Source organism: Scyliorhinus torazame, chromosome 2 (genome assembly GCF_047496885.1).
Source record: "Scyliorhinus torazame isolate Kashiwa2021f chromosome 2, sScyTor2.1, whole genome shotgun sequence".
Lineage (NCBI taxonomy): Eukaryota > Metazoa > Chordata > Chondrichthyes > Carcharhiniformes > Scyliorhinidae > Scyliorhinus > Scyliorhinus torazame.
In genome coordinates this window covers 117,430,878-117,451,665 of record NC_092708.1, presented here as the reverse complement: position 1 = coordinate 117,451,665, position 20,788 = coordinate 117,430,878, and the positions used below count along the sequence as shown (strand labels likewise).

At 44.2% G+C, this 20,788-nt stretch overlaps 1 protein-coding gene across 8 annotated transcripts in view; it reads left to right on the top strand.

The window, feature by feature from the left end:
- bbs5 (Bardet-Biedl syndrome 5) overlaps positions 1 to 20,003 on the top strand; it is a 99,151-nt gene extending 79,148 nt beyond the window's left edge. For all 8 annotated transcript variants that reach the window (XM_072475894.1, XM_072475901.1, XM_072475893.1 and 5 more), the window contains 4 exons: positions 532 to 666; positions 17,018 to 17,101; positions 17,852 to 17,875; positions 17,986 to 20,003. In XM_072475894.1, coding sequence (XP_072331995.1) covers positions 532 to 666; positions 17,018 to 17,101; positions 17,852 to 17,875; positions 17,986 to 18,087 — 345 coding nt within the window. In that variant the 3' untranslated portion in view covers positions 18,088 to 20,003. The remainder of the gene's footprint in view (positions 1 to 531; positions 667 to 17,017; positions 17,102 to 17,851; positions 17,876 to 17,985) is intronic.
- Positions 20,004 to 20,788: the final 785 nt, after the last annotated feature.

Here is a 20,788-nt window from a genome sequence, read left to right as displayed (position 1 = left end):
TTCAAGTGGGCAAACTAAGATCAGAAGCTCAGTGAACACAGATTCACAAAATGGCAGCAGGTCTGGGTTGCCATAGCAGCATGGCGCAAATGTCTATAGCTCCTTTGAGCAGCACATTAGTGAATAAGCTTGCATTATCAAACAAACACTTTGCCATGATATTGCCATCAATATGTTGGAAGGTACATATATTCATATGCGGGACCTCGCCTCTGCAGGCAAAAGGAATATGTCCAGGCATTGCACCTTTTTTGGAATTAAATAAAAGCATAGGGGACAATAGCTCCCTGGAACATTGCCTATGGCAATGCCTCAATCAATCCTAGTTGACCAGCTAGCCAATCAACACCCTTTTATCGTACAGTATAAATTGTTGCTCCCTTTAAAATTTAGCATTCCTGCATATGTCCTGATGAGTGCAAGGTGAAAAGTTTTGACAGCGGGTCTTGTTTTCAACAATATTCTAGTTCTGTAGTACCAAGCGACTACAATCAGAATTATTAAATGTAATGCCTTTTTCATTTACTTTAGAGTGGAGGTTATGTGCTTGGTTTTAAAATTGATCCTGTGGAGAAACTTCAAGAAGCAGTTAAGGAGATCAATTCTTTGCATAAAGTTTACTCTGCCTGCCCTATCTTTGGAGTTCAGTATGAAATGGAGGAAAAGGTGATTATTTGCTATTTTATTTTTTAAAAATATTTTTAATAAAGATTTTCCAATTTTGCAATAAATTTTACAACAAAACCTATTTTCCTACAGCAGATGATGCACAAAAATCCAATATAACAAAAACCCCAACCAATCATGCCCACTCCATCCACCGAGATTGAAAAAAGGCAATTGAAAAAACAAACAAAATAAGCTAAACACCCTCTACCCCCACCCCCAACAACTGACGGTGACTAACACCTTTAACTAAATAATGAATGGCTGCTACCTCTGGTAGAATCTTTCAACCGACCCCTAATGGTGTACTTGACTTTTTCAAGTTCAAAAATTCCATTAGGTCACCTAACCATGCTGAGGGACTGGGCCTCCAAGTATAACTCGCCTCCGGGCAATCAGCGAGGCGAAGGCCTTCACTCCCATCTGTAGCCCTGGCGAATCCAACACCCCAGAAATGGGCACCAGATGTCAAAGTTCCAGTTCATTATTCAGAATCACCAACCTGGTGTTGAAGAAGGAGACCCAACAGCTTACCAATTTGGGGCAAGACCAGAACATGTGTGTGATTGGCTGGCCCACCGGAACACTGTTCACACCTGTCTTCTGCCTCTGGAAATAAACACTCAACCTACCTTTGGTCAGGTGCGCCCTGTGCACCACCTTAAGCTGGATTAGACCAAGCCATGCACAAGAAGATATGGAGTTCATCATGCGCAGGGCCTCACTCCACAACTCATCATCCAAGACAGGCCCCAGCTCCCACTCCATTTACCAAGTCCGAGTTCTCAAACACAATTCGCCCACAAATATCAGCTGTGCTAACCTCTTCCAACACTGCCAGCAAAAGCACCCTTTCTAACAAAGACACCCATGGTGCCTAGGGAAATGTCGGGAAGGGCCACCCACACAAAATTTGTTATCTTAAGTTACCTTAACAAGTCCTCCTCCTCTTCCCCCCCCCCCCCCCCCCCCTCTCTCAAACTTTGCTGACAACTTCTCCAAGCTGGCAAACCGTACCTCTGCAAACAAATCCCCAAATCTCTCCAGTTCCTTCAAACACACCCAAATGTAGCATCCAATCTCGACGGTTCAATAAATGATTGGCATAGATAGGGGACAGTTTCGATACGGCTCCAAGCTTAAAATGTTGCCTGAATTGTCTCCTATCCTCTCTTTTTCAATTAAGGGGCAAGTTATAGTTGCCAATTCACCCACCCTGCACATCTTTGGGTTGTGGGGGTGAGACCCATGCAGACCCGGGGAGAATGTGCAAACTCCACATGGATAGTGACCTGGGGGTGGAATCAAACCCGGGTCCTCGGCACCATGAGGCAGCTGTGCTAACCACTGTGCCACCCAATTGTTTCCTACCCTTAAAGTAGACACAACCACCGGGTTCGAAGAGCACCTAGCCGGGGAAAACTGAAGCAAGGCCATCACCAACTCCCCCAGACTAGACAACTTCACCTCTATTTATCCCCATACGGAATCTGGGCCACCACACCACCCAGCATCTTCTCAGCATTGGCCGCCCAACAATAATAAAGCAATTCGGCAGTGCTAGGCACACCTGGTTGCCTATCCCGCTGAAGAACGACCTTACGGATCCTCAAAGTTTTGCCTGTCCCTATAAAGAACAAAATCAACGTATTAATCCTCCCAAAGAAAGATTTGGGGAGAAAAATAGGAAGACATTGAAACAAAAACCTTGGAAGAATATTAGTTTTGATAGATTGGACTCTGCCCGCCAGGGACAGAGGAGTGCTGTTTCCCTTTTGCAGATCAGACTTAATCTTGTCCACCATATTTGCAACGCTCAATTTATGCAACCGAGCCCAATCATGGGTCACCCAGACTTCCAGATATCTGAAGCTTAGAGCTGGCCAAGGAAAAGGCAACATACACAAGTTGGATCCCCTCCCTGGTTTGAGGGGGGGTTAACCGGGAAGCATCTTTTCCAGATTCAACTTGTAGTCCGAAAAAGAACCAAAGTTCCTCAAGAGCTCCATTATATCATCCATAGTGGGGACTCCATCTGTAACATAAAGCAGCAGATCGTCTGCATATAGGTACACCCTATGCTCCACCCTACCCCTATTCATCCCCTTCCACTTACCAAAAGCCCTCAAAGCTATGGCTAAGGCTCAGTCGCTAACACAAATAAGAGGGGAGACATCGGACATCCCTATCTGGTCCCCCTTTTCAAATGGAAGTATCCCGAACTCAAGGTATTAAGACCATAAGACCATAAGACATAGGAGCGGAAGTAAGGCCATTCGGCCCATCGAGTCCACTCCGCCATTCAATCATGGCTGATTTCAACTCCATTTACCCGCTCTCTCTCCATAGCCCTTAATTCCTCGAGAAATCAAGAATTTATCAACTTCTGTCTTAAAGACACTCAACGTCCCAGCCTCCACCGCCCTCTGTGGCAATGAATTCCACAGACCCACCACACTCTGGCTGAAGAAATTTCTCCTCATCTCTGTTCTAAAGTGACTCCCTTTTATTCTAAGGCTGTGCCCCCGGGTCCTAGTCTCCCCTGCTAATGGAAACAACTTCCCTACATCCACCCTATCTAAGCCATTCATTATCTTGTAAGTTTCTATTAGATCTCCCCTCAACCTCCTAAACTCCAATGAATATAATCCCAGGATCCTCAGACGTTCATCGTATGTTAGGCCTACCATTCCTGGGATCATCCGTGTGAATCTCCGCTGGACCCGCTCCAGTGCCAGTATGTCCTTCCTGAGGTGTGGGGCCCAAAATTGCTCACAGTATTCTAAATGGGGCCTAACTAATGCTTTATAAAGCTTCAGAAGTACATCCCTGCTTTTATATTCCAAGCCTCTTGAGATGAATGACAACATTGCATTTGCTTTCTTAATTACGGACTCAACCTGCAAGTTTACCTTTAGAGAATCCTGGACTAGGACTCCCAAGTCCCTTTGCACTTCAGCATTATGAATTTTGTCACCGTTTAGAAAATAGTCCATGCCTCTATTCTTTTTTCCAAAGTGCAAGACCTCGCACTTGCCCACGTTGAATTTCATCAGCCATTTCTTGGACCACTCTCCTAAACTGTCTAAATCTTTCTGCAGCCTCCCCACCTCCTCCATACTACCTGCCCCTCCACCTATCTTTGTATCATCGGCAAACTTAGCCAGAATGCCCCCAGTCCCGTCATCTAGATCGTTAATATATAAAGAGAACAGCTGTGGCCCCAACACTGAACCCTGCGGGACACCACTCGTCACCGGTTGCCATTCCGAAAAAGAACCTTTTATCCCAACTCTCTGCCTTCTGCCTGACAGCCAATCGTCAATCCATGTTAGTACCTTGCCTCGAATACCATGGGCCCTTATTTTACTCAGCAGTCTCCCGTGAGGCACCTTATCAAAGGCCTTTTGGAAGTCAAGATAGATAACATCCATTGGCTCTCCTTGGTCTAACCTATTTGTTATCTCTTCAAAGAACTCTAACAGGTTTGTCAGGCACGACCTCCCCTTACTAAATCCATGCTGACTTGTCCTAATCTGAACCTGCACTTCCAAGAATTTTGAAATCTCATCCTTAACAATGGATTCTAGAATCTTGCCAACAACCGAGGTTAGGCTAATTGGCCTATAATTTTCCATCTTTTTCCTTGTTCCCTTCTTGAACAGGGGGGTTACAACAGCGATTTTCCAATCCTCTGGGACTTTCCCGGACCCCAGTGACTTTTGAAAGATCATAACTAATGCCTCCACTATTTCTTCAGCTATCGCCTTTAGAACTCTAGGATGTAGTCCATCTGGGCCCGGAGATTTATCAATTTTTAGACCTCTTAGTTTCTCTAGCACTTTCTCCTTTGTGATGGCTACCATATTCAACTCTGCCCCCTGACTCTCCGGAATTGGTGGGATATTACTCATGTCTTCTACTGTGAAGACTGACGCAAAGTACTTATTTAGTTCCTCAGCTATTTCCTTGTCTCCCATCACAAAATTACCAGCGTCATTTTGGAGCGGCCCAATGTCAACTTTTGCCTCCCGTTTGTTTTTAATGTATTTAAAGAAACTTTTACTATCATTCCTAATGTTACTGGCTAGCCTACCTTCATATTTGATCCTCTCTTTCCTTATTTCTCTCGTTGTTATCCTCTGTTTGGTTTTGTAGCCTTCCCAATCTTCTGACTTCCCACTACTCTTTGCCACATTATAGGCTTTCTCTTTTGCTTTGATGCATTCCCTAACTTCCTTTGTCAGCCATGGCTGCCTAATCCCCCCTCTGATAACCTTTCTTTTCTTTGGGATGAACCTCTGCACTGTGTCCTCAATTACTCCCAGAAACTCCTGCCATTGCTGTTCTACTGTCTTTCCCACTAGGCTCTGCTCCCAGTCGATTTTCGTCAGTTCCTCCCTCATGCCCCTGTAGTTACCTTTATTTAACTGTAACACCTTTACATCTGATTCTACCTTCTTTCTTTCAAATTGGAGATTGAATTCTACCATATTATGATCACTGCCTCCTACCTTCTTTCTTTCAAATTGGAGATTGAATTCTACCATATTATGATCACTGTCTCCTAAGTGTTCCCTTACTTTAAGATCTTTAATCAAGTCTGGCTCATTACATAACACTAAGTCCAGAATGGCCTGTTCCCTCGTGGGCTCCATCACAAGCTGTTCCAAAAAGCCCTCCTGTAAACATTCAATGAATTCCCTTTCCTTGGGTCCACTGGCAGCATTATTTACCCAGTCCACCTGCATATTGAAGTCCCCCATGATCACTGTGACCTTGCCTTTCTGACATGCACTTTCTATTTTGTGGTGCATTTTGTGCCCCCGGTCCTGACCACTGTTAGGAGGCCTGTACATAACTCCCATTATGGTTTTTTTGCCTTTGTGGTTCCTCAACTCTACCCACACAGACTCCACATCATCTGACCCTATGTCATTTAGTGCTAATGATTTAATTTCATTCCTAATTCACAAGGCAACCCCGCCCCCTCTGCCCACCTCCCTGTCTTTTCGATAGGTTGTGAATCCCTGGATGTTTAAATGCCAGTCCTGAACCCCCTGCAACCATGTCTCTGTGATGCCTACCACATCATACCTGCCAGTCACAATCTGGGCCACAAGCTCATCTACCTTGTTCCGTACACTGCGCGCATTTAAATATAGCACCTTTAATTCTCTATTGACCGTCCCTTTTTGTTTTCTTAGTGTGGTGGACCTTGGTTTACTGAGCCTTTCCATACACTGTGTCATATTTTGTGGGATGGGGACTTTCGTAACCTCTCCTGAGTTCTGTCTTTTCGTGCTTTTTTGTATTCCTAAGCAGCTACGCTTCCCACTGATTACTTCACCTCTTGGTTCCCTGACTTTCCCTTTTCCCCCCCCCCCCCAATCTTTAGTTTAAAGTCCTATTGACCACCCTATTTATTCTTTTCGCCAGAACACTGGTCCCAGCTCGGTTCAGGTGGAGACCATCCCAACGGTATAGGTCCCCCCTGTCCCAAAACTGATGCCAGTGTCCCATGAAAAGGAACCCCTCTTTCCCACACCACTCTTTCAGCCACGTGTTAACTTCCCTGATTCTTGCCTCCCTATGCCAATTTGCACGTGGCTCGGGCAGTAATCCGGAGATTATGACCCTTGAGGACCTGTTTTTTAATTTGAATCCTAGCTCTTTATAATCTCTAAACACGTCCTCTTTCCTAGACTTGCCGATGTTGTTGGTACCGACATGGACCACAACAACTGGATCCTCCCCCTCCCTCTCCAGTATCCTTTCAAGCCGGTCAGAGATGTCCCGCACCCTAGCACCGGGCAGGCAACATACCATGCGGGGGACTCTTTATCCTGCTCACAAAGGATACTATCTATCCCCCTGATAATAGAATCCCCTACAACTACAACTTGCCTATTTACTCCCTCCCCTTGAATGGCCTGCTGAACCATGGTGCCTTGGTCAGCTGACTCATCCTTCCTGCAGCCCTGTTCGCCATCCACACAGGGAGCAAGTGCCTCATACCTGTTGGACAGAGTCAGGGGCTGAGGCTCCTGAGTTCCTGACTGCTGGTTCCCTTTACCTGCCTGACTTGCAGTCACACCCTGCTGTCCCTGGCCACTGGCAGGATTTAAACTTACTTACTCTGACAGGTGTGACTGCCTCCTGAAACACAGTGTCCAGGTAAGAACAGTGTCCATTGGTATGAACACCATCCAATGAGGCCCTATATAACCATACCCATGAAATCAATTTTGGCCCAAGACCGAACCTCTCCAAAACTTCAAAGAGATACCTCCACTCCACCCTGTTGAATGCCTTCTTGGCATATAAAGACACAATCACCTCGGTGCGTGCTTCTCAGGTAGGGAGAGAACCACATTCAACAGTCTTTAAATATTGACTGACAAATGCCGACCCTTGACAAAGCCGGTGTGGTCCATCATAATCACCTTCGGGAGACAGGGCACCAGCCTTACTGCCAGTACCTTAGCCAGTATCTTGGCATCCACATTTAGCAGCGAGATAGGCCAGTATGACCCATACACCCGTTGGGTCCTTATCCTTTTCAACTGCAGTGAGGTCAGCAAAAATATAACCGCAGGGAGATAGAGAGTCGTTAAACATGTCTACCAGCAACGGGATCAACTGAGCTGCAAACCTCTTATAGAATTCTACTGTGAACCCATCTGGCCCAGGGTCTTTACCCGTTTGCATCTGCCCAATACCAGCCAAATTCTCCTCAGGGCCTAATGGGGCCGCCAATCCTTCACGTGTCTCAACCCCCATCTCCAACCCTCTATGAATGTTGGCATGTTCCCCCCATCACCACCACCACCAATGGCTCCGACCTATGAAGATTCTTGCAAAAAGCCTCAAGTGCCATGTTGACTTTGTCTGGGGTGATTCCACTCGAATCCCTAACCTCAATAATCTCCCAGGAGGCCACAGCAGCTGACGACCTAACAAATGGGTGACCTCCCCATACTCATAACAGACCCCCTTGAACAATGCAACTGTCTCACCGCCTACCTTGTAGACAACAGATCAAGCTGTGTTTGCAGCTTTTACCTGCTCAACAGGAGGGTCACACGAGTACCTGTGGTCCACCCCTAAGATCTCATTCACCAACCTCTGCCATTCCGCCCTTACCTCCTCTCTATATGCACCTTGTACAATATAATCTCTCCCCTAATCACCACCTTCAAGGCCTCCCAAAAGATAGGAGTCAAGAGAGAATCATTGCTATTGAATTCCACATACTCACCATTGGCTTGGACATGCACCCACAAAACCCCAAATCTGCCAATAACCCTACATCTAAACTCCACGACGGGCACTGAACAAGACCCAACTCCAAACCAAGTCCACCAGATGAGGGGCATGATCCGAGATGACAATGGCCTAATATTCTGCCTACTTCACTCAAGGGAGAAGAGCCTATCCAACAGAAAAAAGTCAATCCTGGTCTACACATCAAACATCAAAAAAAGAACGAGAATTCCTTACCCCCCTGGGTGTATAAACCTCTATGGACCTCCCCCCCCCCCCACCCCCAATCCCACCTGTTCCATAAATGCTAGCAGTGCCCTACCCACCCCCGAAAGCGCCAATGATTGCGGCCTAGAACGGTCCATCTTCGGATCTAGCACGCAATTTAAATCACCCCCAAAAATCAGTAACCATCACATACCCACCATATGGGTCTGCCACTACCTTGCCCGCCAGAAAACGAACCCGCTTGTTGATTAAAATTGTGTCCCACCCCCCCGTGGCCCCAGGCCCGGGCCCGGCTGTCAAAGCCTGAATGAAAAACCTGGCTCACCCACCCCTTCTGCAGCCTGGTCTGGTCCCTCACCCACAGTTGAGTCTCCTACAATAACACCACATCAGCCTTCAGAGTCTTTAGGTGAGAGAAAACGTTTTACCTTTTTACTGGGCCCCCCAATCTATGTTCCAGGTGACCAACTGAACCGGGGGACTCCGACCCGCCCTGAACCCGGAAATAGCCATTTCACCACAAAGGATTAACAAGCGCCTCCCTAAAGCCCACGCAAGATGGCCAACAAACCAACCCACAAAAGGAACCAAAGAAAATCCGTCAGAAAACTAACCCTCTTTCCCCCCCCCCCAAACCAACCCCCATCCAAACAAAAATGCTAGGCTCACTGAACCACAAAAACAGGTTCAACAGGCCACCGCGTCTCCCACCACCTCGCTCCCATTCGCAAGCTAAAACTTTAAAGCAAGCAAGGTAGCCCCTTCCCAGGGCTGAAAAAAGAGAAAGAAATACCCCTACCTGTCCCGGCTCAAAAATACAACAAAAATCCCCCACCAACAGTACCATCCCATTGGGAGTCATATATTTTGAAGAAAAGAGAAATTCTGACTTAAACAATATCCCACAAAACAGTTAGCCTTCCATCCCCCACCATACAACTTAAGCAAAGCAACCTGATCCCAACCCAAAAAAGCAAAGAAACAACAACAAATACGTACAAAATACTCCAAAACCTTCCCATAAACTACCATAACAAGTCCACTCAGAGCCTGTTTAACCCAACCCCAATGCATGCTCTGTCACAAAATAATAATATAATAATAATTGCTTATTGTCACAAGTAGGCTTCAATGAAGTTACTGTGGAAAATCCTTTAGTCGCCACATTCTGGTGCCTTTTCGGGGAGGCCGGTACGGGAATTGAACCCGTGCTGCTGGCCTTTCTGCATTACAAGCCAGCTGTTTAGCCCACTGTGCTAAACCAGCCACAGAAAAGATACTGCTTCCTCCACAGTATCGAAGTGATGGTCTTGTGACCCGAAGGTAACACGCAGACTTGCCGTGTACACCAATTCAAACCTCACTCCACTCTTGTATAAAACCCCTTTGGCCTTATTAAAGGATGCCCCTTCTTCACCAGCTCCGCACTGACATCCTGATATTTTCTAACATGGCTTCCTTCCCATCTCAGGTCGTGATTTTCCTTGGCCCACTTCAGGATCCGCTCCTTCTCCTGGAAGCTGTGGAAACTGGCCACCTCAGCTTGTGGTGGCTCATTTGCCCGGGGCTTCTGCTGGAGTGTTCAATGGGCCCTATCCAACTTTGGAGGGGATGCCAGTACACCCTTCCCCCATCACCTCACCAAACATCTGTGAAAAATAGGCAATTGGATTTGGGCCCTCCACACCCTCGGGCAACCCCACAATCTTGAGGTTCTCATCCGATTCTCCAGGTCATCCACTTTCGCCCTCAGCTTCTTATTCTTGTCTGCCATCACCAAGATCTCAGCCTTCAACGAGACAATTTGGTCGCAGTGCCTCGACAAAGCCTCTTCCACCCCTTTCAACACCTCACCATGCTCCTTTACAGTTTCCAAAGTCCTCTCCACTTTCTCACAGCCAGGACCCAGCATCGCCTCAATCGACTTATGGAGAATATCAACCATCGCTCTCCGTTGTCTCTAAAATTGTTTTTCCAACTGCTTTTCAATCTCCGCAGTCAGCACCCCAGTTAGCTCATTTGCCATGATCAGGGTGGCTGCAACTGCTGAGCTTTCCTGCTGAGGCTCGACGCGAAAGCTCCGAATCATTTGAGGTATTTCCACCCATAGACTTCTTGGTTGTGGTCTTTTTTGGACATATTTTCACACCAGGACGCCTGTACTTTAAAAAAAATAAATAAATTTAGAGTACCCAATTCATTTTTTCCAATTTAGCAGCAATTTAGTGTGACCAATTCACCTACCCTGCACATCTTTCGGTTGGGGGGGGGGGGAGCGAAACCTACGCAAACACGGGGAGAATGTGCAAACTCCACACAGTGACCCAGAGCAGGAATCGAACCTGGGACCTTGGCGCCATGTGACAGCAGTGCTAACCACTGTGCCACCGTGCTGCCCAACCTCCTGTACTTTCTTATAGGAAGAGATTAACCACCAAACAAAACCCGGGAACTGGGCAAAAAAGGCCACAAAATAAATACCTTGGTGGGAGCTACCCAATGCATGACCTCCTCCTACATGACGCCACCGGAAATCCCATTATTTGTTATATTCTAATATTAATATTCATTATAGTTATAATTTAAATTTGGTAAGTTGTGATTATTTTTAGTAGAATAAAAACAACTGTTGCAATGGGCTGAATTTAATGGCAGTGGTGGCGCCCCAGCCACCAGTCTGGTTACAACCTCGCGGCCATTTCCAAGAACCCTGATGGGAATAAATGCCATTCAGGCAGTCATCCAACTGCACAATGGGACAGTGGTTAGCACTGCTGCCTCATGGCACCGATGACCTGTGTTCGATCCCAGTCCCAGATCACTGTTCATGTGGAGTTTGCACATTCTCCCTATGTCTGGGTCTCACCCCCACAACCAATGATGTGCAAGGTAGGTGATTTGTCCACACTAAATTGCTCCTTAATTGGGAACATTTTTTTAAAATCAGGCAGTTATCTGCCTGCCTTTGGAGTTCCCTGAACTTTAAAGGTGAGCCCACCTCTAAGAGCTGTCAGACAATTGGAGGACCAGCAGCACTGCAGTCCGATCAGCACAACCAGGTGTTGTAGTCAATATTTTCCCGCTTCTGTAGTAGAAAGATTCAACAACGCTCGTTGAGACAAAATAACAAGGCTTTATTTACAAAACGATTGCATGTAGTAATGGCTGAAACTTGAGGTCAGAGAGCAATTAGTGAAACTTGCTGATTCCTTCTCAAGTCCGCGCTTTTACAGGAAATCAGTTCAGTATTTATACATTATCATTATCAAGAATACGTGACTACAGCTTAGTCAGGAATTCGATCGGAAGTAGAAATGGAAGCAATGCCTGCTGACTTTATTGGGATCTTTGTCGCATCACTCACACCATTATCTTGTCCATGGAGGGAACATTGAGCGGTCGGAGGAGACTTATTTCTTCCTGACCTTATCTTGTCTTATTCCTACGGCCCTGGGTTATGACGAGTTAGTCTTATCAGGAGTTGCCGAGGTCCGGTATTTTGGAATGGCTTGACCTTCTCTGATCTTATTCATACTTCAAATTATGTAGAGTCGGCCTTATTAGTCTTACAGGGGTCTGAAATGGTTAGGGCAGCATTTCTTACATTGTATCAAATATTTTGACCAGTCTTCCCATTGACCAGTTTTCCCATCATGCCATTACTTTATTCGTACCATATCACACAGGTATGGTGGCCATCTGTGGAGAGGGGTGAGGGACTCTTCCAGTGAGCTGGCATCTGCCACTAGGCAGATACCCTGTAGGCCACAGGGTGCCCAGTTGGAAAGGAACCCAGAATTGGCCATCAGAATATTCCTCTGGCCTCCACATTCGTTGCACCCCTCCCCCCATTGGTAAAGTGCCAGGAGCGTTGGGATGATGTCCTTGAGTGGCCTTAATGCTGGTCATTTAACGGCCTCAGTTGTCCTCCAGGCAGGAAGGTAGTCCTCAACATTCCTAGCCCCTGACCTAATCGGAATTCAGGAAGGCAATGGATGGGCTCTCCCCCCATGCCTTTGCACCCAATTATATGGGACCTCAAACACCACCCAGCCTGCCTCTCTGGAGTCGGGAATTAGATTCCGCTTATTATGGACACAAGATAGGGCTACACAGTTATAAATACAAAATACATTTTGGGACTGATAATGCAGTCCATGTGCAGAATATGTCCATGCCAGTCTTTATCACCTTTTACAAATTACAACAGATACAAACTTTCACCATCCATCCTTGGTTAAAGCAAAAGCAATTAGAGAACCAACAATATAGTAATGTGCTCCTACTTGCAATGCTGTCTTTGAGCAGTGCTCTTCATTGGCAGTCAGTCAGTTTTCATAGCTGTTTGTTATGTTCTGAGAGTTCTTTTCCTTTCAGGCAGATTAAGATAATTACTGAGAATGTTGCTGAATTCAGAATTTTCAATGTTAAGGCCAGAGCAATGAAGCCAAGCTTTTATTTGACTAACCTGTTGAGTATGTACGCACAATACAGTATGTTTGTGCTTCCGCAGTGTCATGTGTTGAAGTAAATATGTTGTCAGTGTTATAACAGGCAGCACAGTGGTTAGTACTGTTACTTCACTGCTCCAGGGTCCCAGGTTCAATTCCCGGCTTGGCTCACTGTCTGCGGAGTCTCACATTCTCCCCGTATGTGCGTGGGTTTCCTTCGGGTGCTCTGGTTTCCTCCTATAGTCCAAAGATGTGCAGGTTAGGTGGATTGGCCATGTTAGCACGGTAGCATTGTGAATAACCCAATTGCTTCACAGCTCCAGGGTCCCAGATTCGATTCAGGTTTGGGTCACTGTCTGTGCGGAGTCTGCACATCCTCCCCGTGGGTTTCCTCCGGGTGCTCTGGTTTCCTCCCACAGTCCAAAGATGTGCAGGTTAGGTGGATTGGCCATGATAAATTGCCCTTAGTGTCCAAAATTGCCCTTAGTGTTGGGTGGGGTTAATGGGTTATGGGAAATGGTGGAGATGTTGACCTTGGGTAGGGTGCTCTTTCCAAGAGCCGGTGCAGACTCGATGGGCCGAATGGCCTCCTTCTGCACTGTAAATTCTATGTAAATTGCTCTTCATGTCCATAAAGGTTAGATAGGGTTGCTGGGTTACGGGAATAGGGTGGAGGTGTGGGCTTAAATAGGGTGCTCTTTCCAAGGGCTGGTACAGACTCGATGGACCGAATGGCCTCCTTCTGCACTGTAAATTCTATGATAAAGTCACGCTTTATATCAAAAATGACTGTGGCTGAAAAACACTGAGTTTTAAAAAGTGTGAAATCACATTCCAATGACTTGAATCAGCCGTTTCTAAGATAGAAGAACATTTGCATCACTGTACATAACAAATTCTAAAGTTATAAGTGAAGTGAGCCTGTCTAGGAAAACACCATCAGAGATAATTACCCTGGAGAAATTTAATGAACAAAATCTCCATTCATAGAGCATCCAAACAGCACCTGAATAGGGAACAAGCATTAGACATAATCACTTCAAACAAAGGACTCTATGTGGAAAAAAAATCACCCTGCCATATTCTAACCAAGTTGAAACCATGCACCTGGAATCCACTAAACAAACCAAATTTGAATAACTGGTTAGTTGGAGAAAGAGGATCATGTGACAAGTTAACTAGCAATATTTTGTGTGTAAAAGACTGTTTTCTCCAGATCACAGATCCGAACAGACGAGCCAGAGGACAGAAGGTCCCAGAGTAGACACTCTACCTCTCCCCTTCCCCATCTTCCAAACTTGAGCCCTTTTTGTTGTTTGACTATCCACATGCCAGAGGCAAAGTTATTTTAAAATCAACCCAGCAGCTGCTGTCACCAGAAGAAAAGATAAATTATCTGTCAATATATTTAAATAAACTCAGCACCAGATTGAGAAGGACTAGCGAGCTCTGCCTGGAACCATTCAAATCATCAGCCACAAGACCTTCATCTTTTACTGAACTCTAAAAAGACTAATTAATCTATTCTTCCCACTCTGTAACCTATTGGTGTGTGTGACCCTTGAAGGTGTGTGGGAATGTGGAAGTGAGAGCTCTTTTATTATTTTTATTTAGCTGGAGTTAAGTACAATAAATACTATCCTCTGCTTTAAAAAAAAAACTTGAGGAAACCTGTCCATGTATGTTTTTTTACAGTCACAACACTTTGAACACTTCCACACTCACTGAATTGGCAAGCATATCCTTTCGAAAAAAACTTGCCGTCAAAAAAGGAGTAAGAGCCATTCTACTCCGTGCCTAATTGTAACACCAGTAAAACTGATGGAGCACTTCTTTGGGAAGATATCTGACTCTTGCTTGGTATCACCTTTGGGTAGCACAGTAGTTAGCACAGTTGCTTCACAGCTCCAGGGTCCCAGCTTCGATTCCCGGCTTGGGTCACTGTCTGTGCAGAGTCGACACGTTCTCCCTGTGTCTGCGTGCGTTTCCTCCGGGTGCACCAGTTTCCTCCCACACTCCAAAGATGTGCAGGTTATATGGATTGGCCATGCTAAATTGCCCTTTGTGCCCAAAAAGGTTAGATGGGGTTTCGGGGATAGGGTGGAGATGTGGGCTTAGATCGGTGATCTTTCCATGGGCCGGTGCAAACTCAATGGGCCAAATGGCCTCCTTTGCACTGTAAATTCTATTCTCTGATGATCTAAGCTTTGTTGAGACTGCCTGCACTTTCTGCAACCTGTGTGATACCATAGTTTATCTGCAGGGCAAACTGTAGGAAACAGAGCACCCTTAGTGGTGCTGATATCTGATTCTTGTTCCAGGATTACAATGGTATACTTGCCGAGACTATGGTAATAATGTAAGCCTTAGTCTCTCATCTTAGAGTGTAGATGCCCCATGAAGCAGGGAGCCAGTACACTGTGCAGTAAAACTACTAGTGCCAAAGATCATATTGTTAGCCACTTTATATTTGTACCAATCCTACAAAGATAAGGTGTTCTGCATTAACCTTGCTTGTTGCTAAGATTCTGATACTTTCTCATTACTAAATGTGTTGTGGAGCAATGACTTATTCATTACGAGGGCTTTTATGCAACTTGAACAATGTTAGATTTTTACAGCAATTCTCATATTTTTATCTGAAACAATGACTTTAGCCTTGTGGATATTCCATTTTCTGTCTATGTACTGAATTTAAGAATTATACTTGATTGATTTTTATTGTCACATGTACCGAAGTACAGTGAAAAGTATTTTTCTGCGGCCAAGGGAACGTACACAGTACGTACATAGTAGACAAAAGAATAATCAACAGCGTACATTGACAAATGGTACATCAACAAATAGTGATTGGTTACAGTGCGGAACAAGGGCCAAACGAGCAGCATAGGGCGTCGTGAGTAGTGTTCTTACAGGGAACAGATCAGTCCAAGGGAGAGTCGTTGAGTCTAGTAGCTGTAGGGAAGAAGCTGTTCCTATGTCTGGATGTGCGGGTCTTCAGACTTCTGTACCTTCTGCCTGGTGGAAGGGTTTGGTAAAGGGCAAAGCCTGGGGGTGAGGGGTTTCTGACAATGCTGTCTGCCTTTCGAGACAGCGGGAGGTGTAGACAGAATCAATGAAAGGATGGCAAACCTTTGTAATGTGTTGAGGTGAGTTCACCATATTCTGCAATTTCTTACGACCTTGGGCCAAGCAGTTGCCATACCAAGCTATAATACTGCCGGGTAGGATGCTCTCTATGGCAGATCTGTAGAAGTTTGTGAGAGTCGATTCAGACATGCCGAATTTCTTTAGCTTCCGTAGGAAGTAGAGACATTGTTGAGCTTTCTTGACTGTTGCATCAACGTGAGTGGACCAGGACAGACCGTTGGTGATGGTAACCCCGAGGAATTTAAAGCTATCGACCATCTCCACTTCGGAGCCATTGATGTAGACGGGGGAGGAGGGGGGGGGGGGGGGTCATGCTACGCTTCCTGAAATCGATGATCAGTTCCTTGGTCTTTCCAACATTTAGTGAGAGGTTGTTTTTGGTACACCATTCAGCCAAGTGATCTATCTCCCTTCTGTAGTCTGATTCGTCGTTGTTTGAGATACGACCCACCACAGTCGTATCATCTGCAAACTTATAGATTGAATTGGAGTTGAATCTTGCCACACAGTTGTGTGTGTATAGGGAGTACAGTCGAGGACTGAGCACACATCCTTGCGGGGCCCCGGTGTTGCGGACTATTGTGGAGGAGGTGCTGTTACCTATCCTGACAGATTGTGGTCTGTTGGTGAGGAAGTCAAGGATGCAGCTGCACAGGGAGAGGTCAAGTCCAAGGTTGCAGAGTTAGGTTATTCGTCTTGTCGGGATAATGGTGTTGAAGGCGGAGCTGTCGTGTATGAACAGTAGTCTGACGTAGATGTCGTTGTCGAGATGTTCGAGTGTTGATTGTAGAGCCAGAGAGATAGCATCTGCTGTGGATCGGTTGCCGCGGGAGGCAAACTGTAATGGATCGAGACTATCTGGGAGGCTGGCATTGATCCATCTCATGACTGGCCGCTCGAAGAATTTTATGATCACAGATGTCAGGGCCACCGGTCGGTAGTCATTAAGGCACGCTACCTTGTGCATCAATTCTTAAACGTACCGAATAAATAAATCAGTAAATCAATAAATCTGTAAGCTATCATGCTACTTGGTAAAATAGCAGTAAAACTTATAAAAGCATAGCTGTATTTCTCATAGTGATTGGTCACGGTTATTTTTGTTGACATTGGGTTAGATTTCATTCTGCTGGTTAATGAGGAAATAGAACAAAACTAATTGAAAATGAATTAATTTATTCTCGGATGTCTCAAGGGCTAAATAATACAGATAAAATGATGGATCTGTATGTACTGTGTCAATGGTTGTGTTACAGCCTCAGCCACTTGAGGATTTGACTGTTGAGCAAGTTCAAGATGATGTAGAAATTGAACCAGAGGAACAGACTGATGCATTTGTGGTGAGTGCTCATTAAAAATAAATTCACTCACTGCATGAAAAGAATCTAGAGGGTATATAGAATTTTATATCATTCAATGTTAAATTCAAGTTTTTGGAAAATATATTAATTGAAAACAAAAATATTGACTAGAGGTTGTAATTAGTACTATGAATAAAAAAGCTCTTCCATTACAATAGTCATGTATATTTTGATTTGCAATCTCATAATAAAATAGTGTAGTATCTGTCCATTAAGATCACTTTTGCAAACAGGCTAAGACAGGTGCCTAAGTGGTGTTACTGTCTCCTCATACCACATAATTGGAAATATTTATTATCCATTGTAACTATTTCCTTCATTTTACAATTAAAGTAGCGAATGCTCCATGTGAGCTACAGATTTTTGTCCTTTGTTAATTTATGGCCAGAATTTGTACAGGTAGTTCAGACACTCGTATAAGTACAAATCCCAATACCAACAGGAAACCTTATGCAGGACTAGCTTATTTTGACGTCTACACTATTGTACCATGTTTCTTTCCCTTGCCTTTCTTTATGAAAATATTCTGGTGTCAACCAGCAAGAAGGGTTCAAAATAGAAAATGCCAGAAATAGTCAGAAAATCGTACATCATCTGAAGAGACATAAACGGTTAACATTTCTCGCCAACAACTCTGTTTCAGAACAAAAAGACATAAATGCAGGTTCTTTTTCTGTTTCTTACTATAAAATTTCATGGTGCAAATTTAATTTTTCTCTTCTTTTCTAGGCTTACTTTGCTGATACTAATAAGGTATTCCCAACTTCTGATTAGCCAATTGCTTACTGCGATTATATCCTGAATATGGCTACTGCTACATTTTATGGAACTAAATTTAATGTTATATATTTTCTTTACATTAGCAACAAGACCGTGAACCTGTTTATTCAGAGGAACTGGGGATTGCAATCGAAAAATTGAAAGATGGTTTCACTCTTCAAGGACTTTGGGAAGTGATGAGTTGAACTTCAAGTTTACTTTTCTTTTGGTTTATTTTAAAAAGTTATTGCACAGACTACAATCTAACAATTAAAAATGGCGTCCTATCTTTCTGTTTCAATTATTAAAAACATCAAGATTAGTGTGGGTTGTAAGTTTTTATCATTGTCCTCTTACTCAATAGTTATACTGCCTGCTATCTTTTAAATTTTAAACCCTCCTTAAGAATTTAGCTGCTGAGAACACTGAATAATACTGAAAATATTCTGCCCATAAGTTTCAAGTCAGAATTGAAGGAAAACCACATCTGATCCAGGCAAAATTAGACCAATACAAAATGTTTTAAAAATCTATTTAATCATTTAGATTGTAGGTTTACTTTCCAAATATTAGAAATTCAAAGAGTTAAATTTTAAAACGCACTGGGATATGGCTATAATCACATTCTACTCTCTTACTAAACTGTGGTCCTGTAATCTTAGCAACAGTCATATGCTTGCTATTCAGTCCTTTTACTGGCCAGAATTTTATAGTGGTAATGACTGTGGTGCTATCAATATTTGTCATTATTCCAGTGAAATTCACAGCAACTTTGGAAATTTGCACATACGCAGAATAATACAGAAATCCAGACATTCCTCATAGTGGTTTTATGATTTTCCAGTGTGTGCGCTGTTGAGGACACCATTACAACTTCCCCCATGCCACAAACCCACCCCACCCGAGTGATATTCCTAAGCAATCAATTAATTGAAGAAAGCTTCCACTTTTACCTTGATAGTCTCACTGTAAAAACTCTATGGAAAGTTAAACTTTGATGAATGAGGTGTAACTGGGCTTTTGATGAATGCTACTGTTCATAACTACTGCTAATATAATTGCGAAAATATTGTATCTGTTTGTCTCCTTCATTATTAGTGAGAATTGTTCACGTGTTCATTATGTAAAAACTTGTGTGTTTTCCCCAAGGCATAACACTACCTGAAGCGTAATGCAGTTGTGCACTGTTCCAGATGTGTGAAAGGGAATTTTATTTTCCATTACTAATGACCGGACATCTAGATTGCACGCTTATCAAAGCCATGTGATTCCAATGGAATTGGTGAGCTCTGGATAACAGAGCAGACCTATTCCCATTTTGTTAATGCAGAATTCAAGGCCTCATGAATTTGATCATACATACACACATACGTACGTACGTATGAGCAGGAATAGGCCACTCAGCTCTGCCAGCCTGTTCCGTCTTTTAGCAAGATCATGGCTGAACTGTTTGCAACCTCATCTCCACATTCCCACCTCCCCAGAATAACATTTCACCCCTTTACTTATCAAGAATTTATCTAGCTCTGCCTTTAAAATATTCAAAGACCCTGCTTCCACTGCCTATTGGGGGGAGAGTTCCAGGAACACAAGATTCTCCTCATCTCTGTCCTAAATGAGCGATCCCTTATTTTTTGAAAAGTGACCCCTAGTTCTAGATCCTCCTACAAGAGGAAACATCCTCTCCACATCCATCCTGCCAAGAGCCCCTCAGAATCGTACATTTCCCCCCCATTATTCTTAATTTGCCAGATTTCACGTAACCTATCTATATCCCTTTGTAGTCTTCCTATGTCCTCTTCACAACTTGATGTGGCATCTTATCAAATGCTTTCGGGAAATCTAAGTACAGTACATCCACTGGTTCCCCTTTATCCATACCACATGAGACTTCAAAGAATTCCATTAAATTGGTTAAACATAATTTCCATTTCACAAAACAATGTTGACTTTGCTTGATTACCTTGAATTTATCTAAATGCTCTGCTATAACGTCCTCAATAATATTTTCTAATATTGGCCCTGAGACCGATGTTAAGTAACTGGCTTGTAGTTTCCTGTTTTACTGTTTCCCTCCGTTTTTCAATAAAGGAGTTACATTCGCCAATGGAAACTTCCAAAATTGAGTGAATTTTGGATAATTTAAACCCACGCATCAGTTATCTCACAAACTGCTTCTTTTAAAACCCTAAGATGAAGTCTATCAGGATCCAGGGACTGGTCAGCCGCGGTTCCAACAATTTGCTAACACTTCCCTGGTAATTGTAATTTTCTTGAGTTCCTCTCTTTCTTCCAACTAATGATTTACAGCTTTTCTGGAATGTTATTTGTATCCTCTATAATGAAGACTAATGCAAAATACCTGTTCAATTCTTCTACCATCTCCTTATTTTCCATTATTAATTCCCCAGACTCACTTTCTTTTTAAAAAAAATATATTTATTGAAGTTTTTGAACACAATTTTTCAGCCTTACAAACAATGACCCCCCCCCTCGTAGCAAAATAGCAAGAAATTGCACAGAGCAAGATATATACATGGTAAAACGATATGTTACATAGCTTTGTACACTGGCTCTCTCCCGCACGTGCCAGTTTCCCAAATCCTTCATGTTTTCTCTTGCTCATCTACCCCCCCACCCCCAGGCAAGCCCCCCCCCCCCCCCCCCCCCCACACACACCTCCACAGGACGTCTCCCCCCCCGGGTTGCTGCTGCTGCTGACCGACCATCCTCTATCGCTCCGCGAGATAGTCTAGGAACGGTTGCCACCGCCTGTAGAACCCCTGCGCAGACCCTCTCAAGGCAAACTTTATCCTCTCCAGCTTTATGAACCTAGCCATGTCGTTTATCCAGGCCTCCACGCTGGGGGGTTCGCCTCCTTCCACTTTAGCAAGATCCTTCGCCGGG